Genomic DNA, 18,365 nt, shown 5'->3' on the forward strand with positions numbered 1-18,365 from the left:
CTGAGCTCATGAGTTCCAGACCAACCTGAGCCGGAGCGAGACCTCATCTCTAAAAAAAAAAAAAAAAAACAGATGTTATGGCAGGTACCTACAGTCCCAGCTCCTTGGTAGGCTGAGGCAAGAGGATTACTTAAGCCCAAGAGTTTGAGGTTGCTGTGGGCTATGATAACAGGGCACTCTACCAAGGGTGACAAAGTAAGACTCTGTATAAATAAATAAGTAAATAAATAAATGCACGAATGCAGGTTCTAAGCTCCTCTAAAGAATGCCAGGAAGACATGCCTGCCTTGCTGGTCTAACGACTCCCACTTCTAATCCAGAATTTAAGCAGTTTCACAATGGAGAGCTTCAGCCCCAGTTCCCTGTCACCAGGGAACGTCAACTACAGACACTGGTTTTGTAAAAAAAAAAGGATAAAAACAAAAAGTGAGAAATTATGTCAACCTAGAGCTTTGCCCTCCAGTAGGACAAAAGCAAGAAAACCTATTTTTAAGCTCCCCTGATTGCATACAAATCCATAATTTCCCACAGTTTGTAGACTTTCCATCCTTCCCCTCCCAACCTTTAACAGCATCCCCAATTTCCATGACAGTATAATGATGCATGGAGGCAGCTCTCAGTGGTTTCTTTGACTTATGATCATCCCACACCTTCTACCCAAGAGTGGCAGAGACTATATCCTCGTTTGCTTCTACTTTTGAAATGGAAGCACCCCCTAAATAGTGGCTACCTGAAATAAACACATTTCCCACATGCTCTCTTGCAACAAGATGTGGGTATGTGACTAAGTCCTAGCTAACAGGATACAGGCAGAAGTATCTGGAGCAACTTCCCTCAGTAACACTAAGGATGCGTCTTTTGCCTTTCTTTACCCTTCTCTTCCTTTTCTTCCTTCCTGCTGACTAAAAGAAGAGTTTGATGGCTGGAGAGTCTAACATCCTTCTTGGACTAAGAGATAATTGTCATGCCCTAGGGATGGTAGAGCAGAAAGCTAAAGGGAACCTAAGGGCCTGGGCTCTGGACTGCTGACTTAGGTGAGAAAGTAAAACCTTATGTGTTTTGTTTAAACTGTGAATTCCATTTTAGGCAGATTCACTTTCAGAAGAAACATGATACTTGGTACCAGAAATACTCAGATAATAAGGAATTCCTTTATGGTTCCAGAATTAGTCCCAAATAATGCTGAGTACCAAGGATAAACTTCCCTCCCTCCTAGATGTCCTCATTCTAAGCATCCCAGTTTCAAAGATGCCAACTGCCCCACCTTCGCCTCACTCCTCCCCACTCCTGCTCAACCGGAATCCACTGTTGAAGAAAGCAGTGACATTGGGTGACTAGATGTTCACAGCTGGATTTTGACTCTTATGTGGCAGCTGGTTCCATAGCAAAGTTACCCTGTAGAGCCAGTCTTCTCTTGCACTAGCTGCCCCACCATCGGGGTATTTTAAGGACAATTACAAGAGCTGGTATTTTCAAAGTGCTAACTCTGTGGCAAGTTCTAGTCCAAACATCTTGTTCTGGGGTTTTGTTGTTGTTGTTGTTTTTGTTTGGTTTTTGGGTTTTTTGGGGGGTTTTTTTGTTTTTGTTTTTGAGACAGAGTCTCATTTTGTTGCCCTCAGTAGAGTGCCATGGTGTCACAGCTCACAGCAACCCCAAACTCTCGGGCTCAAGAGATCCTCTTGCCTCAGTCTCCCTGGTAGCTGGGACGACAGGCACCTGTCACAATGCCCAGTTATTTTTAGAGATGGGGTCTTGTTCTTGCTTAGGCTGGTCTTGAACTTCTGAGCTCAAACAATCCACCTGCCTCAGCCTCCCAGTGTGCTAGGGTTACAGGAGTGAGCCACCATGCCCAGCCTTGGTCTAAGCATCTTAGATAATGCTATGACTTGGAGCTGCTCTGCAACTCTAAGGTAGATTATTGGTCCTGTTTTATAGATAAGGACCTGATATAAAGAGAAGCAAATATGCCTAGGAAGTCTCATGGGGGTTTCCCAGTAGCCTGTGTGCATACCCAGTACTCAACAGTGTCTCTGGAGAAAAAGAAAGGCAATTGAAAAATAAAAAACACTTCTATCAAAGTAGCCATATTTCATTAGAAACTTTAATTCTGCCTTTTTCTCATAACACCAGAAAATTCCTATCATTGTCTAGGCTTTGAATAAAAGAATCTCCTGCTTCAGATGTGTCATGCCACACACATCCCAGAGTGACTTTCCCAGCCATTAGCCACAGCAAAGCAGGTAGCTAGAAAAGCTGTGGTAAACACGTTTAAAAATCACCCCCTGACCTGAGCAAGAGACAAAGACAGAAACCAATTCGTGGAAGTGAAAGGCAACCTCAAAGAAGAAATTACACATTCTGCCATCGAGACACGATCAGTGTTTTACATGAAGGTCAAAGTTCTAGAAAACAATCCAAACTGCACCGAAGCCTAAGTTCTTGCTACTTAAATGGAGTTGGGGAGTCCTCCGGTGTGGTGCAGAGACTCCAAATCTCAGTAAGAGAAGCTGGGCAGGTCTGCAAGGCTCACTGGCTGAGCCCACCCAGGCTCAGACCCTGGGGGAAAATAGTCCCATGCTGTTAATAAGCTGCACCACTGGCAATACCTCCCACTCTCAACAGGGATCACTTTGCTTTTCCCTAGAGGGTGGAGATGCAGCAATAAGACTGTCAGTCAATGCTAAATCACATCTCAGACTCTGCTGCACTCAAACGCTTTCTTCTGATTTAAACCCAGCTCAGCAGAGTGGTCAATTTGCCCCTAAGACACAACAGCCCAGAAATGTGCCATTTCTCACCAAACTCACCTTTGCTGGGCCTCAAAGTGACAAGACAAAACAGAACAAAACACACACAAAAACAAACTTTCCAGATCAGAAGTGGCGAATTCAAATGCCTACAGAAGCCAGAAATGGGTAAAGAAGACCTGGTGAGGCTCAACCGAGGCAAAATGGTGAACACCTGCCCTGTCTCTGAAAACAGCTGTTCTCACCTCCAAACGATTGTTCTATACGTGAGAGCAGGACCATTTCTCAGCAAAGTTGTAGTTGGAAATGCAGCTGTGTATGTGAAATTGCACACTTCTAAAACGCTGACAGCAAATTCACAAAGTGTTTAAGACATCTGAAGGGCTAAACCAGTCTACATGAAACGGGGTCCTGGAGAACCAATTTTCAATCCACGTTTTAGACACAATCCCCAAAGACGGCTGAGGCCACCTTACACATGCTCAAAAGTTGGCATAACTGGTTAGAGTCCAGGATTAGCAAACCAGATGCAAAGGCTCAGATAACCAGTCACTTGGAGTTCTTCCTGTATCTACCCAGAGGACAGAAAAAGCGATTTAAACTAGGATCTAAGAAGCACCCCATCTGGAACAACTTCTTTTAGAGAGGGAGGAGGCCCAGCGGATAACCACAGTTGCCTTTCCTGGGGATGCACCATCTGCGGAGGAGCCAGCCACCTGCAGAGACCTCCCCCAGGCAGGGAAAGAAGCAGAACTTCACTCCGTGAGCCCAAGAACAATGAACAGGGGAAAGGGCAGGAGTTAGGGAAGATGGGTCCTCCCAGTATCTCTGGAGATACTTCCTCCCTAAGCAGGACTGGCCATGCCAGGATAGATTCATGAGATTCTGACTCTTCTCAGGCTGGGGAGGGAGAAAGGGTGGATGAATTTCCCAGCTCCATGGGCCTTTCCTGGATGGAGCATCACTGCCCCTTACACACACACACCTTATAAGGACCCTTTTGCGGTGAAGAATTCCAAGCCTGAGAGGTCACTCTGACAGATGTGATACCTCCTGAGAGGTCACTCTGACAGTTTTAATTCCTTCATTCTGCCCAATTCAGTCACTTCTATAAAGTCTTTTCCACAGAAAACCCCAGAGCCTCCTACCTTGACACTGGAATCCCTGCTTCCCGAAGCCCCTGCAAAAGCAGAAGAAGGCATGTCAGGAAGCCTGAGGGGCCCTACCGCCAGCTAGTTCCCCTGTCCCTCTCCCCCAGGTGCAACCTCCCAGCCACAGGCGGGTGCTCAAGTCTTCCGCCCTTGTGGGTGTATGTGTGAGCTGGGCGGTAACCCCATCTCCCCTCGCCCCAACAGAAGAAGGGAGGCTGAGACCACCAGATGGCGGGCTGGGGGGGAGCGTTTCCGTCGAAGTGGGGGGTGGAAGCGGCAGGAGATCTACCCATGCAGATGTCCGAGTACCCTCGGGGAAAGAGAAGCGATAGAGACCATCCAGAGGGTGGCGGTGGTGCCCCCTGGGGGGGACTAGAAAGGGAGAAAGGATGCCCTGCGGATGAAGGGAGAAGGAACAGAAAGGGGCCCGCGACGATGTGAAGGGGGAGGTCTGGTGAGTGGAAAGGGGAGCCCAGGCCCTCAGGGAGGCACATGAAGAGATAACACCGGGCGCTGCACAGGAGACGGAGGAGGAAAGGATGCCCCATGCCCTCAGGGAGATAGCGAGGGGACACTCAGGGCTCTGCCTCCGGAAAGGAGAGGTGGGGATGAGGGCCCCTCACACCCGGAAGAAGGAGGAGAGATAGGGAACCCCGGACCAGAGGGCACCCAAGGCGCTGCCTTCCCGAGGAGGGACAGACACCCAGCGCTCTGAGCCGCGATACTGCCCCTGGACGCTCTTGAGGCAACAGAGAGCAAAAGAGGGCAGGAGGAGCCCCGCGGGCGGCCGTCTGGGACTGGGACAGGGGACTCGAAGGACTGTCCATTAGGGAGTCTGGGGAGGGGATGTTGGGAGCGGGGAACCCGGGGGTGCAGGGTCCCTGTGGGGCTTTTTCCCCCCTAGGGGGCGCGGAGGGCGCGGAGAGGGGGTCCCCGCGCGCGGCGCTGCCCTCGGGGGCCCCGGAAAGGTGCGCCGCGCCGGCGCGCGCTCACCAGATGAAGTCGGTGCAGTGGCTGCAGAAGGTGGGCTGCTTGAAGAAGCGGGCGGTGAATTTGTGGTTCTTCACCTCGTGCACGTTCTTCTGCCGGAGGGCGCCTTTGCGGGCGAAGCGCACAGTGCTCTCCTCGCCCTCGCTCGGCGGCGGCCCCGCAGCCGGGTCAGCCATCTTGCGCGCGGGGAGCCGGAGCCCGAGAGGTGCCGGCCCCGGGGCCGCGGGACCGCGGGCTGCGGGCCCAGGAGACGCGGGAGGAGGCGGCCGCTGCTGCTGCCGGGGCCGCGGGCGCTTCCCCTGCGCCGGCTCTGGCGGCCGGGGCGCGCGGAGCCGGGGCTGTCACTCGCCCAGCTGCGGCCGCTGGTCCAGCTGCGCTTGGCACGGCTGGCCCCAGCTGCGGGGGAGGGAGGAGGAGCCGCGGGGAGGCTCCGCCTTCCTCATTTGCATTGCACACAGGCCCCGCCCAGCGCCGCCAGCTGCTTTACATATTGGCACCCTGGTGGCTGCCGGCCTCCAGGCGAAGGGCTGCCAGCCGCAGCGCTGCGGCGCGGGGACCGCAGCCTGCGTTCGTCAGGTCTGAGCCTTGCCCCCCACCCTGTTCTAGACCCGAGATGGCGTTAAGGAGATGAGCACCTTGGGTGCCCTCTGGGAGTGCCGAGAGTTGCAGGACCTAATGGGGTTCAGAGAGGAGAGGAAGGGGTGGGCGCCGCGGATTCTACCCTGGCCTCTGCAGAGGGGCTGGTACCCATCCACCCCTCATCCAACCCCCATCCACCCTATTGGTCATTCTGCACGCGTCTCCTGAAGGGATGGGCTCCCGCTGTCACTCATTCGGAATGGCTTGTGGCTCCACACACTTACCCACAGACACACACGTTCTGCAGAGGTAGGGGAGGAGCGATCTTTATTTTATATATATCTAACTCCACCACAAAGAACATTCTTAGCTTTGCTTGCCTGCGCCTTTAGAAGAGAACTCCTTACCTTCTTTCCATCCTCTCTGCAAGGAAACTCAGTTTCCCCAACTTCAAAGTAGAGCTAATAAGGGGAGGAGAGAGGGAGAAATTTAAATAGATCAATATTTTTCTAAATTTCATTCATTCTCACTCGTCTTCACAAATTCTGGTCATATTTGTGCATCGTCTAAAAAAAAGGTCTATCTAGTTTGATCTATATGAGTTTGAATAGCAAAAGGGATCTGTATTATTAAAGTCTCTCCAGGTGCTGTCATCTGTCCTCAGCATCTGTGACTGAGGCCTTCTTTTATTTGGAAGGGAGGAAATGAACAAATGTTAGAGAAATGTTAAAAACACATTAATATCCAAGCGGAACTCTCACCTTGATGGAATCTGAAGATAACTTAACAGGATAATAATTGCCCAGATGTGTAATTCACATCTATTTAGCGCCCTCTCTGGGTGCTGTGCCTGACCCTGGGAACCCACAGTTGCATTAGACCATGAGCTCTGTGGCTGGATCTAGGCTCTGGGAGAGCAGGGGGCTACCCACCCTAGTGTCACCCTGCACCCACCTCAGTGCTTGACACCTCCTAAGAGCGCAATAAATATCGGTTGAATGAGTGGATGAACAGGTGAATGAATGGAGACTTAAAAGACAGCACCACTTACCCCCACCCATAGGTGTTCAATAATAAACATCAATACTTGATGGGTGTCAGGTACTTTTGTTGTCTTATTTAGTGCACTCCCCGCCTCCATGCACACATACATACAACCTTATGTAGATGCGTAACTTTCCTTATGGGTAAGGCTGGTAAGGCTCAGAGTGATTAAGATGTCCACCCACAGTCACACTGTTGCTGAGTGGTGGTTGGGCTGGCCTAACTACAAAGCATACCGGTGGCAAGAGGATGAACCTGAGTAACTGGGGATGAAGGAGGGCAAGATGGAGTTGAATGAGCTCTAGTCTCACTATCACAATTTTGCCTGGAAGCTGCTGAGTGGTAAGTCATTATGGGGTAGCAGGTAGAGAGCAAGTCCTGCAGTAAGAGAAAGTCCTTCCCCTACATAGTATTTCAAAGGTAACAAGGTAAAAATAGCATTCACTTTTAAGGTTGACATGTTTGGGAAACTGGATGTGCCTGACTATTATTAGTCCTTTAAGAGGCCCCACCACCTCCCAGAGAGGCTTGGGAAACATCCCAGGAGACATTGCTGCTGAAGTAGATTTCCTTTGAACTGATGAGCTGGAAGCTCACAGCCCACATCCTGCCTTTTGAATGAGGTGCCCTGAATGACTTTGGTCTGGAACAACAAACAGTGCCTCATGGCACCTGGACCTGGAGATATGAGAGCTGGTGGATCAAGAAGAGACACTCTGTTCCTGAAGAGGCTGCACCAACTAGGGATGGGAAATGCGGTTCCCACTGGACCCAGATCCCCATAGGTCAGGAGTCTCAAACTGGTGGCCTTTGGAGACTCTTTATTAGCCAGCCCAGTGATTTTTTTTTTTTTAGTTCATATATCATATAATTTTACCTAAATATCCAGATTCTGACTTCTCTAAGAAAAAAGATATGGCTAAATGGCGCTTGCATTCTTGGACTCATTTATTTGTTTAGTCAATCAGCAAATGTGTATTAAGCACCTATTATGTGCTGCTCCAGACACTGTTAAATAAACCAGACAAAAGTCTCTGCCCTCATGGGGTTTATACTCTAATGAAGGAAGTGGGGAGGAATGGACAAAAGCTTAATCAACTGGCAAATCAATATTGGGTGGTATAGAGATTCATGGTGTAAAATAAAGCATCATAAAGACATAGAGTTTGGAGAAAGACTTTTGTCCACATGTTGTAGAAATAGTGAGAAGGCCCCTGTGGCTGGAGTGGACTAAGAAGCGAGCACATCTGAGTTGGGGTCAGGAAAGTAGTAGGGCCCTGCTGGACCTTATAAATGTGGTAAGGAACTTGTATGGAAGCCATTGGAAGGTAAGAAGTAGAGGAGTGGCTTGATCTGACCTATTTTTTTTTTTTAAGATTACCCTAGCTATTATGCAGAAAATAAGCTGTAGAAGACAAAGGGTGGAAGCAGGAGGAGCAGTGAAGAGGGCAACTGCAAAGCAAGAGATAAGGACACCATGGCATGATGCCTCTGGAGCTACATGCCAGCAGCTCCCTGTAGACTGAGTATGGGCCCTCCAGGTCACCAGAGCACCCACTGGTCCACTCAGCCCATAAGGGAATGCATACTGGCCACTTGAAAGATTTCTGGGGGAAGATGTGGTATGTTGCTCTGGCTGAGAATGGAGTCCAAGATCTCTTTGGTCCAGACCTATGTACTTCATTCCCATAAATTGGTAGCTAAAAATAACAGGAATGTATTCTTTCATAGTTCATGAAGGTATCAATAGGGCCACACTCCCTCTGGAGGCTTTAGAGGAGAATCCTTCCTTATCTCTTCCACTGTTTGGCAGCTGTCAGCATTCCTTGGCTCCCTTGGCTTATGGGAACATTACTCCAATCTTTTCTCTGTCTTCACATTGCCTTCTCCTCTGTGTGTCTCTCTTCTCTTCTTCTGTTTGTCTAATATCAGCTGTGTATATCTTATAAGGATACTGGTTGTTGGACTTAGGGCTCACCCAGATAATCTGGGATGATCTCTTCATCTCAAATCCTTAATTTAGTTACATCCGTAAAGAGCCTTTTTACAAATACGATAACATTCACAAGTTCCAGAAATTACGAAATGAATATACCTTTTGAGAGGCCACTGTTCTGTCTCAAAATATAATGCTCCAATTTCTATCTGACATAAGAGGAAACAGGAGCTTGGAAAAGTTAAGGAGTTCTTAAGGTTACCCTAGAACTACTACTAAATATAACTAAAAACTAATATTAACAAACAAGAAAATATGGCTTTTTTTTTTTTTTGACAGAGTCTTACTCTACTGCCCAAGCTAGAGTGCCATGTCCTCAGCCTAGCTTACAGCAACCTCAAACCCCTGGACTCAAGAGACTCTGCTGCCTCAGCCCCCTGAGTAGCTTAAACTACAGGTGCCCACCATGATGCCTGACTAATTTTTCTATTTGTAGTAGAGATGGGGTCTCACTCTAGCTCAGGCTGGTCTCCAAATCCTGAGCCCAAGGAATGCTCCTATCTTGGCCTCCCAGAGTGCTAGGATTATAGGCATGAGCCACTGTGCCTGGTTAATATGGCCTATTAAAAAGAAAAAAACAAACAACAGAAATTGTCCCAGAGAATGACCAGATGGTGAGCCTACTAGAGAATGACCTTCAAACTGTTTTAAAGATGCTCAAAGAACTAAAGACAAGAATACAATGAATGAACAAAATGGAAATATCAATGGAGAAAACCTAAAAAGAAACTCTAGAGCTGAAAAGTACACTAACTGAAATGAAAATTTTTGTTTTCCTTTTAAAGAAAGGGTCTTGCTATGTTCCCCAGGCTGGATTTACACTATGGCTATGTTTCCTGGGCTCATGCCTCAGCCTCCCTAGTATAATTTACTAAAGAGATTCAAAGTTATATTTAGGCAAGAATAAATCTCCAAATTTGAATAGAGGACAATTGAAATCACTGAGTCTGAGGAACATAAATAAAAATGATGAAGAAAAGTGAACAGAGCCTAAGGGACCTGTGGAACATCATCAAATCAATATATGCATTGTGGGAGTCTCAGAAGAAGAGGAGGAAGGGGAATTCTTTGAGAGATTAGGTGGAGAAATAATGACTGAAAGTTTTTGATGAAAGACATGAATATAAACATCCAAGAAGCTCAAAAAACTCCAAGTAAGATTAACTCAAAAAGACTCAGACATTTTACTCAAACTGTTGAAAGACAAAGAGATAATCTTGAAAGCACCAAGGAAAAAGAGACTCAGTACATAAAAGGTATCCTCACTAAGATTTTCAGCAGATTTCTCATCAGAAATTTTGGAGGCCAAAAGGTAGTAGGCTGATATATTCAAAGTGCTAAAAGAAATATAATGTCAATCAAGAATCTTGTAACTATCAAAACTGTCCTTTATAAGTGAGAGAGAAATTAAGACATTCCCAGGTCAACAAATTTGAGGGAGTTCATCACCACTAGAATTGTCCTGCAAGAAATGCTAGGGGGGGCCCAGCAATTTATAATAAAAGAACACTGAACAGTAATTTGAAGCAATATGAAGAAATAAAGATTTTGGTTAAATATAGGGCATAAAACTATTTGTAACCCCACTTTTTGTTTTCTGCATATTTATGAGACTAATTCATTATTTTAAAAAACAATTCTTATTTTATGTATTAGGCAGGGTATAAAGATGTAATTTTTTGACATCAACAATTGAAATGGGTGGAGGCAGAGGTCTATAGAAGCAGCATTTTTGTATGTTATTGAAGTTACACTGATATAAATTTAAAGTGTTCTAACTTTAGGATATTAAATGTAATCCCCATGGTAACCACAAAGAAAAATAATTGTAGATTATGCACAAGAGAGAATGAGAAGAGAACTAAAATATTTTACTGCAAGAAATCAGCTAAACACAAAAGAAGACAGCAATGCAGGAAATGAGGAATAAAAAAAGCATGTGAAAAACAAACAGCAAAATGACAAAAGTTAAGTTCTTCCTTCTCAGTGATTACTTTAAAATTAAAGCATTAAGTACTCCAAAGTACTTAGCGTACTTGGAGAGCTTGGCATAAAGGATTTTTAAAATATGATCTGACTGTATGCTTTTTACAAGAAACTCACTTTAAATACAAAAACACAAATAGGTTGAAAGTGAAAGAATGGGAAGGCAGAGTTTGGAAGAGATATTTATTTTTTTTTTTAATTAAATCATAGCCGTGTACATTGATATGATCATGGGGCATCATAGACTAGGTTCGCAGAATCGTTTGACACACTTTCATCACACTGGTTAACATAGCCTTCCTGACATTCTCTCAGTTACCGTACCAAGACACTTACATTCCACATTTACCAAGTTTCCATCGCAGGCTGGGCAAGGGATTTGAAGAGAAACTTCTCTGAAGAAGACAGGCGTGCGGCCTTCAGACATATGAAAAAATGCTCATCATCTTTAATCATCAGAGAAATGCAAATCAAAACTACTTTGAGATATCATCTAACTCCAGTGAGACTAGCCTATATCACAAAATCCCAAGACCAGAGATGTTGGCATGGATGGAAGAGATATTTAGATCCATACCTAAAGCAGCATCGTTTGCAGTAGCTAAAATGTGGGAGCAAGTTAAGTGTCTATTGACAGATAAGTGGATAAGCAAACATGTGGCATTTACGTACAATGGAACATTATTCAGCCTTAAAAAAAAAGAAAGTTCTCACATAATGCTACAACATGCACGAACCTTGAGAACATGATGCTTAGTGAAATAAGCCAGTCACAAAAAATATAAATTCTGTGTGATTCCACTTATATGGTGCTAGGGTCTAAATGTGTCCCCCAAATATCATGTATTGAAAACTTAATCCCCAATGTAACAGTATTAGAAAGTGAGGTCTTAAGAGATGATTGCATCATGAATAAATCCTTTCATACATTCACTTAATGAAGTTATGGGCTATCATAGTAGTGATGGCTTTATAAGAAGGAGAAGAGAGGCCTGAGCAAGCATGTTAGCATGCTCAGTCCCCTCACCATGGGACACCCTGTGCTACTTGGGGACTCTTCAGAGAGCCCCTACCAACAAGAAGGCTCTCACCAGATGCAGCCCCTCAACCTTGGACTTCTCAGCCACCCTAACTGTAAGAAATAAATTCCTTTTCTTTATGTATGATCCAGTTCTAGGTATTCTGTTATAAGCAACTAAAAATGGACTAGTACATATGAAGTACCTAGAATAGTCAAAACTAGAGACAGAAAGTAGAATGGTGGCTGTGGAGATGGGGGATAAGAGGGAGGGAGAATTGTGGTTTAATGAATATAGTGTTTTGCAAGATAAAATGAGTTCTGGAGCTGGATGGTAGTAACGGAGGTAGCGCAACAATATGAACGTACTTTATATCACTGAACTATATGCATAAAATGGTTAAGATGGTAAATTTATGTTACGTATATTTTATGATAATAAAACACAGATTACAAAAAAAATACCACTGAACACTTATAATAAACCAGATTCCGTGCTTGACACTTTACATGCGTTCCTGTCCCTACCATATGATTCCTGTATTACATACAGATGGGGAAACTAAAGTACAAGGAGGCTAAATAACTTTTAAACACTATTATGAGGACATAATTGTTATATATCTTTGTAGAATACCTGTGATTTTCTGATACAAGCGTATGATGTGAATGAATCAAATCAGGGTTATTGGGGTATCCATCACCTCAGACATTTATCATTGCTTTGTGGAACATTCTAATTCTACTCTTTTAGTTATTTTAAAGCAGACCCTAATTTATTGTTGACTATCATCATTTTGTTGTTCTATCAAATATTGTTTATTCTTCCTAATTGTCTAACTATATTTTTGTACCCCTTAACCATCCCCAGTCTGCCCCCCCTTCCTATTATCCTTCTCAGACTCTGATAACCACCATTCTCCTCTCTGTCTCTGGAGATCAATTGTTTTTAATATTTAGCTCACCCATATGAGTGAGAACATGCAAAATTTGTCCTCTGTGCTTGGTGAGGTTAAGTAGTTTTTCCAAGGTTCCATGTTAGGAAATGGCAGTACCAGGCCTTGATCCCAGGTTGTCTAACTCCATAGGTCATATTCTTAAGCATTCACAGCTGCTTCTTGACATAACCTTGGAAACATATTCAGGTCTGGTAAAGATAGAGAATGTCCATATAGGAAAATTTTATCAGAAAAGATTTTACCAGCTACCTTGTCATTGTATAACACACAGACGATAAGATGTGCCAGTTTTAAGCATACAGTAGACAATGTCTTTTACATATGTATACACTCCCAACTTCCACCAAATCAACACCCGGAAAAATTCTAGCTTTCCAGAAACCCTCTTATACCCTTTTCCAGGAAATACTGCCTTTAGAAGGAGCCACTGTCTGACTTCTATCATCATAGATTAGGTGTAATTTTTCTTTTAGAATTTTTTCTATTGTGACACAATATATATATAGCATAAATTTTATCATCTTAACAATTTTTAATTGTTTAGTTCACTAGAGTTATATACATTCATGTTGCTGTGAAACCTATCTCTAGAACTCTTCATCCTACAGAGCTGAAATCTATACACATTAAACAATTCTCCATTCCCTCTGCTCCCAGTCCCAGACAACCACTACTCTACTTCCTGTCTCTATGAACTTGACTACTCCAGCTACTCCATACAAGTAGAATCATACAGTATTGCTGTTTTGTGACTGGTTTATTTCTCTTCACATAATGTCTTCGGGGTTCATTCATGTTGTAGCGTTTCTCAGAATTTCCTTCCTTTTTTAGGGCTGAGATCACAGATTACTTTTACCTGTTCTTGAACTTCTTATAAATGGAATCACACGGTTTCTGGATTCTTCCATTGTGCACATCTGTGTTCATTCTTTTTTATTACTATGCATGCATATATCACAATGTACTTATCCATTCAATGTTGATGGCCATTTGGGTTGTTTACAGGTTGGGACAACTTTGGAAAACTACTATGAACCTTCCTGCACGTGTCTTTTTGTAGACATATGCACCTATTTCTCTTAGATATATATGTGGAAGTGGAATTGTTACAATGTAAGTCCTTTGGACTGACTGAACAGCTGGGGCTGTTTGGATCTGTGATGTCATGTGGTGCTGTGTCTACCCTGCTCCCTTAGCTAAGTCCCCTTCGGAGAGGAGGCGTTCTCTCCAGCTTCCCTTTAACTACTCCCAGGTCTTCTAGTAAGTACCTGGGGTGGGGGTGGGGTGCCAGAGTGCAGCAACAAATGGAAACTTGAACAGAAAGTAATTGTGGGTAAAATACTCTGCAAACATAGCACAATTAAACCCCATATTCAGATCAGGGAAAGTTCTTGTTTGGTTTACTAAATTCTAGAAAAGGAAATTGGGAAAAATGAAGGCATGAGGGCACAAGTCAAAAGGTCAGACATCCAGACTAAGGCATTCTTCCCAGCAGCACAGTCCCCTGCTCCTCCTAGCAGTACGAGTTCATGATAGGTCAGAGTCCAGGGAAGACTTTCTGTTCTAGAATTCCAGCTCCGTTACTCTCTTCATTCAAGGGATTACAGATGGAAAGTCAGAGGCCTGCTCATTAAGTGTTGGAGAGGCATTAAAAACCCATTAGCACCAATATCAGAGACTTTCTCCTTGGTATTTTCCAAATAATTAAAAGTAAGTTAAATAATGAAGATATGGTGCCATGTTAATCCAATGCTAAAAGCCATTACAGGGATCCCATCTGGGGGAAGTCAGGATGATAAGGGATAACTAAGTCCGAATAGGGAACACTTTCTCTTTCTTTCCCTCCTATAACCCTGGAAAGAAGGAACTAGAAATGCCTTCTGCACAGAGAGCGTGAACTGGGTGGACTACACAGCACTGTCTTAAGCTATCTGTACTCGGCCTTCCTCAACAGGGCCAGCACCAGGGTGAGGAGAGTAAGGTGCTCACCTCGAGTGCAAAATTAGAGGGGTTCCAAGAAATGAGTAGGCAAGATAAACAATATTTCAATGCAATATTCTTAAATATTAAAACTAACACCCCCAAAAAACCATGATGAGGAAAGTATCAACTTTTAAAATAAAGGTGGGATCTGCTAGCCAGGAGTAGGGTGAGATGAGAGAGACTGAGACATGTGAATGTAGAATAGATTCACAGAGAAATCATCAGGGTAAATGAGGTAATTAACATGCTTAGAACAAGCCCTTGATGTGTTTTAAGCAGGAGAGAGACAGTTGTTTCATCACGAGCTGCAGGGGAATCTGCTATTTCCCTCCTGGGCTCTAAGCAGTCTTTTATTATTCCTAGAGTTTAAGACATTTATAAGGCATTATGTTGTCTGTTGACTTGTCCATTGTCTTAGCTCAGGCTGCTATAACAAAGTATCACAGACTGGGTGGGTTTAGCAATAGTTACTTATTTCTCATAGTTCTAGAGGCTGGGAAGCTCAAGATCAGGGTGCCAGTAGGTCTAGTGTCTGGTGAGGGCTCACTTCCTAGCTTGCAGACAGCTGCCTTCTCACTGCAGCTTTACAGGATGAAGAGAAAGAGAATTCTGGTCTCTTCCTCCTCATCTAAGGACATTAATCCCATCCTGGGCACCATACACCATCATGACTCCATCTAATCACCTCACAAAGGCTGTGACCTCCAAATGTTATCACGTTGAGGGTCAGGGCTTCAGCACATTAATTTGAATGGGTCACAAACATTCAGTCCATAACATCCATCTCTCTGGGTAGCCTAGGACCTCTATGAAGGCAGAGATAGTCCTATATTGCTTACCAACTTGTCTTCCTCTGGGCCAAGCACAGTGCTTAACACATTATAGACACTGGGATTATATTTATTAGCTTAAATCAGCATAAATCAGTGTCCAGAGCCACCTCCTCAATCTTTCTTCCATAGAATGCACTAAATTGGTTGACAGGGGAGAGAGTGGCAACCATTTACATACACGCCAACTCCTCTACTCAGTCTGAAGTCATGTGATAAGAAAGTTATTGTTGTTTCTTTTAGTGTTCTAAACATTGTCCTAAATTTTTTCTGTGTATGAATTTATTTAACCCTCATAATAATCATATAGAAAGGTGTTAGTATTATCCCCTTTTATAGATAAAGAAAGTGAGGCACAGAGGAGATTAAGTGTGTGCCCAAGGTCGCGCTGCTTGCTGCATAGAACAGCCGTGGTTCACACTCTCAGCCTGACTCACGTCTGTGCTCCTGAACTCTGCCTTAGACTGAGGCTCCCAGGCCAACAGAACCCTGCCACCCACATTTGTGAAAAGACACCAGCTCAATTCCTGCCCCCCCGTCCCCCCCCACCCCAGGCAATCTTTACTTACTCTGTCTTATAACAAGAAAGTGCCAAGGGCAGGAACATACAAGAAAGAAAAAATAGATTGTGTCATTTCTCTAAGAGACCACCTGATCCCTACAGGTTAAAAAGAAATCTTTAATATAACATCTTTCTTTGTCCTGGGATTCTTTTATATGCTTGGCTGGTCAGATTAGTCTTGAGCTAGCCAAGCAGAATGCCCGTCTACAAACTGTGTTTCCAGATGCAGTGTGGCCTCTAGAGGGGAGGTTTTAACAAGAAACCACAGTGCCAAATGTAGCAAGCACAAAAGAACTGTTCGATTCAAAGGATATTTATCACACACCTTCTCTGCTTTGGGATTTTTTTTTTTTTCAAACATTCCAGGTTTGGGTATCTTTTAAACAAGTGTCAAGGTATAAACATAGAATGTTTTCTTCTCACTGCCCTGAATTCTTCAGACAACTGGATAGAATAGAATTATTGATATTTTAATTGAAATAATGGCTTTTTACTTACATTTATTTTCAGAACAGTTAACATATTCATATTTTCAAAAGGCAAAATGATATTAAAACTCAGCTATTCTCTTTACCCCCGAGAAGGATCCATGTTAATTAGTTTATTTTCTTGTTCATCTTTCCATTCTTCCTTTATTAAATTTACTTATCTAAATAGAAGAACATGGGAATTCTGTATACATTCTCATATGTTCTTTTTTCCCCTCGTTTCTTACACAAAAAGTATCATGCTGTGTACAACATTCTGTACTTTTGTTTTTTTCCCTTAATCTTTCTGGAGTTCTTTTCATATCAGAACATAGGGAAGGTCATTAGTTGTTACAGCTGTATCATTTTACACATGAGAATTCAGCTAGTTAGTTTAACCAGTCCCTCATCAGTAACTTTTACTGTTACAAATGATGCTGCCACAAATGACCTTGAACATACATCATCTCCTCCCCATGGCAGAACATCTGCAGAATAAATTCCCAGAAGTGGGGATTACTAGGTCAAAGGGTAAGTGCATTTTCAAGGCTGATAGATGTAGCCAGCTTGCCTTCCACGGGGGCTGCAACCTTTTGTAGTCTCGCCAGTCGTGATGACAATGCCGGTTTCCCCACAGCCTCACTAACAAAGTTGTCAGACTTTTCTATTTTTGCCAATCTGATAAGTGATAAATCGTATCTTAGTGGAATTTTAATTCTCATTTGTCTTATTATGAATGAGGTTGAGCAGCTCTTCAAAAGAACAGTGCATTAAAAACACTTTTATTGTGAGTGACAGAAGTTCATTAGGGCTAACTCAAGCAAATGAAGGGGAAATTATTATAAGAATTACAGACATGTCTACAGAAGCCAAGAGCAGCAATCCAGCCAGGACTTCAGATCTAGAAAATGGAAAATGTTAATTGAATTCTCTCTCCTCTCCATTTGTAAAATACTTACTTTTTGAGTTTAGAAATGCAAGCCTCCCCACATCCCCCTAGTGTACCCGACACAGTCCACACATCCCACACATGCCATCACATAGTTTTAATTCCAAATATCCAAAGAAAGACTTGGATTGATTCATCTTTCTTCTGCGGTGTATCCGTAGTCCGATTAGCCAAAGTTGAGGGTGAGAAGAATGAGGAGAATCAAGAAATGCAATAGCTTAGAGCTTTTCTCTAGTAGATGCCAATTAGAGTCCAGGAGAAAACCCATTGCTCCCTCACCAATTGCCCCTCCTCCCACGGGGGCTCTGCCAAAAAGACAGAAGGCTTCTATTTTTTTCCAGCAGAGTCCCACTTGGGGAATAGTCTACCCATCTCTGCATAGCCTCAGCACTTTTCCAAGCAAGTATGATAGTTCCATGCCCTTTGCTAGTGATGGGTTTAAGAATAGACTCATGGGCTCCGCGCCTGTGGCTCAAGTGGCTAGGGCGCCAGCCATATACACCTGAGCTGGCGGGTTCAAATCCAGCCCGGGCCTGCCAAACAACAATGATGGCTGCAATCAAAAAATAGCCAGGTGCAATGAATCCCCAACAATAAAAAAAAAAAAAATAGCCAGGTGTTGTGGCAGGTGCCTGTGGTCCCAGCTACTTGGCAGGCATAGGCAGGAGACTCACTTGAGCCCAGAAGTTGGAGGTTGCTGTGAGCTGTGATGCCACAGCACTCTACCCAGGGGGGACAGCTTGAGGCTCTGTCTCAAAAAAAAAAAAGAATAGACCTATGATTCAGTTCTAGCTAATGATGCATAAGGAAAGATTCCTCACAGATAACATTAGATACACTATTGAGATGGCCACTCTCCTGTCACTGTATGTTGTTGTGTTTTGTATGTGATTCTATCAATTAGCTTTTGCCACATAAAAAACCACCCCCAAACTTAGTAACTTAATACAGAAGCATTTATTATTTCTCATGATGCTGTGGGTTGGCCATCTGGTCCTTCTGATCTGAGCTAACTCATCTGGGGCGGGATGGACTAGGTTGACCTCACTCACGTGTCTGATGGTTGACCAGCTGGTTGGTCGAGAGGGGGTCAGCTGAGGATGG

General features: G+C 44.0%; 1 protein-coding gene across 2 annotated transcripts in view; it reads right to left on the reverse strand.

The window, feature by feature from the left end:
* Positions 1 to 5,488, reverse strand: part of PRKCB (protein kinase C beta) — a 347,453-nt gene extending 341,965 nt beyond the window's left edge. Inside the window, exons 1-2 of one of the 2 annotated variants that reach the window (XM_053555824.1) lie at positions 4,892 to 5,488; positions 3,896 to 3,927 (exon numbers count right to left, since the gene is read on the reverse strand). In XM_053555824.1, coding sequence (XP_053411799.1) covers positions 3,896 to 3,927; positions 4,892 to 5,064 — 205 coding nt within the window. In that variant the 5' untranslated portion in view covers positions 5,065 to 5,488. The remainder of the gene's footprint in view (positions 1 to 3,895; positions 3,928 to 4,891) is intronic. The other variant, XM_053555826.1, reaches the window with a different exon arrangement.
* Between the last annotated feature and the right edge of the window lie 12,877 nt (positions 5,489 to 18,365).

The sequence above is a fragment of the Nycticebus coucang genome, chromosome 12, assembly GCF_027406575.1.
Source record: "Nycticebus coucang isolate mNycCou1 chromosome 12, mNycCou1.pri, whole genome shotgun sequence".
Lineage (NCBI taxonomy): Eukaryota > Metazoa > Chordata > Mammalia > Primates > Lorisidae > Nycticebus > Nycticebus coucang.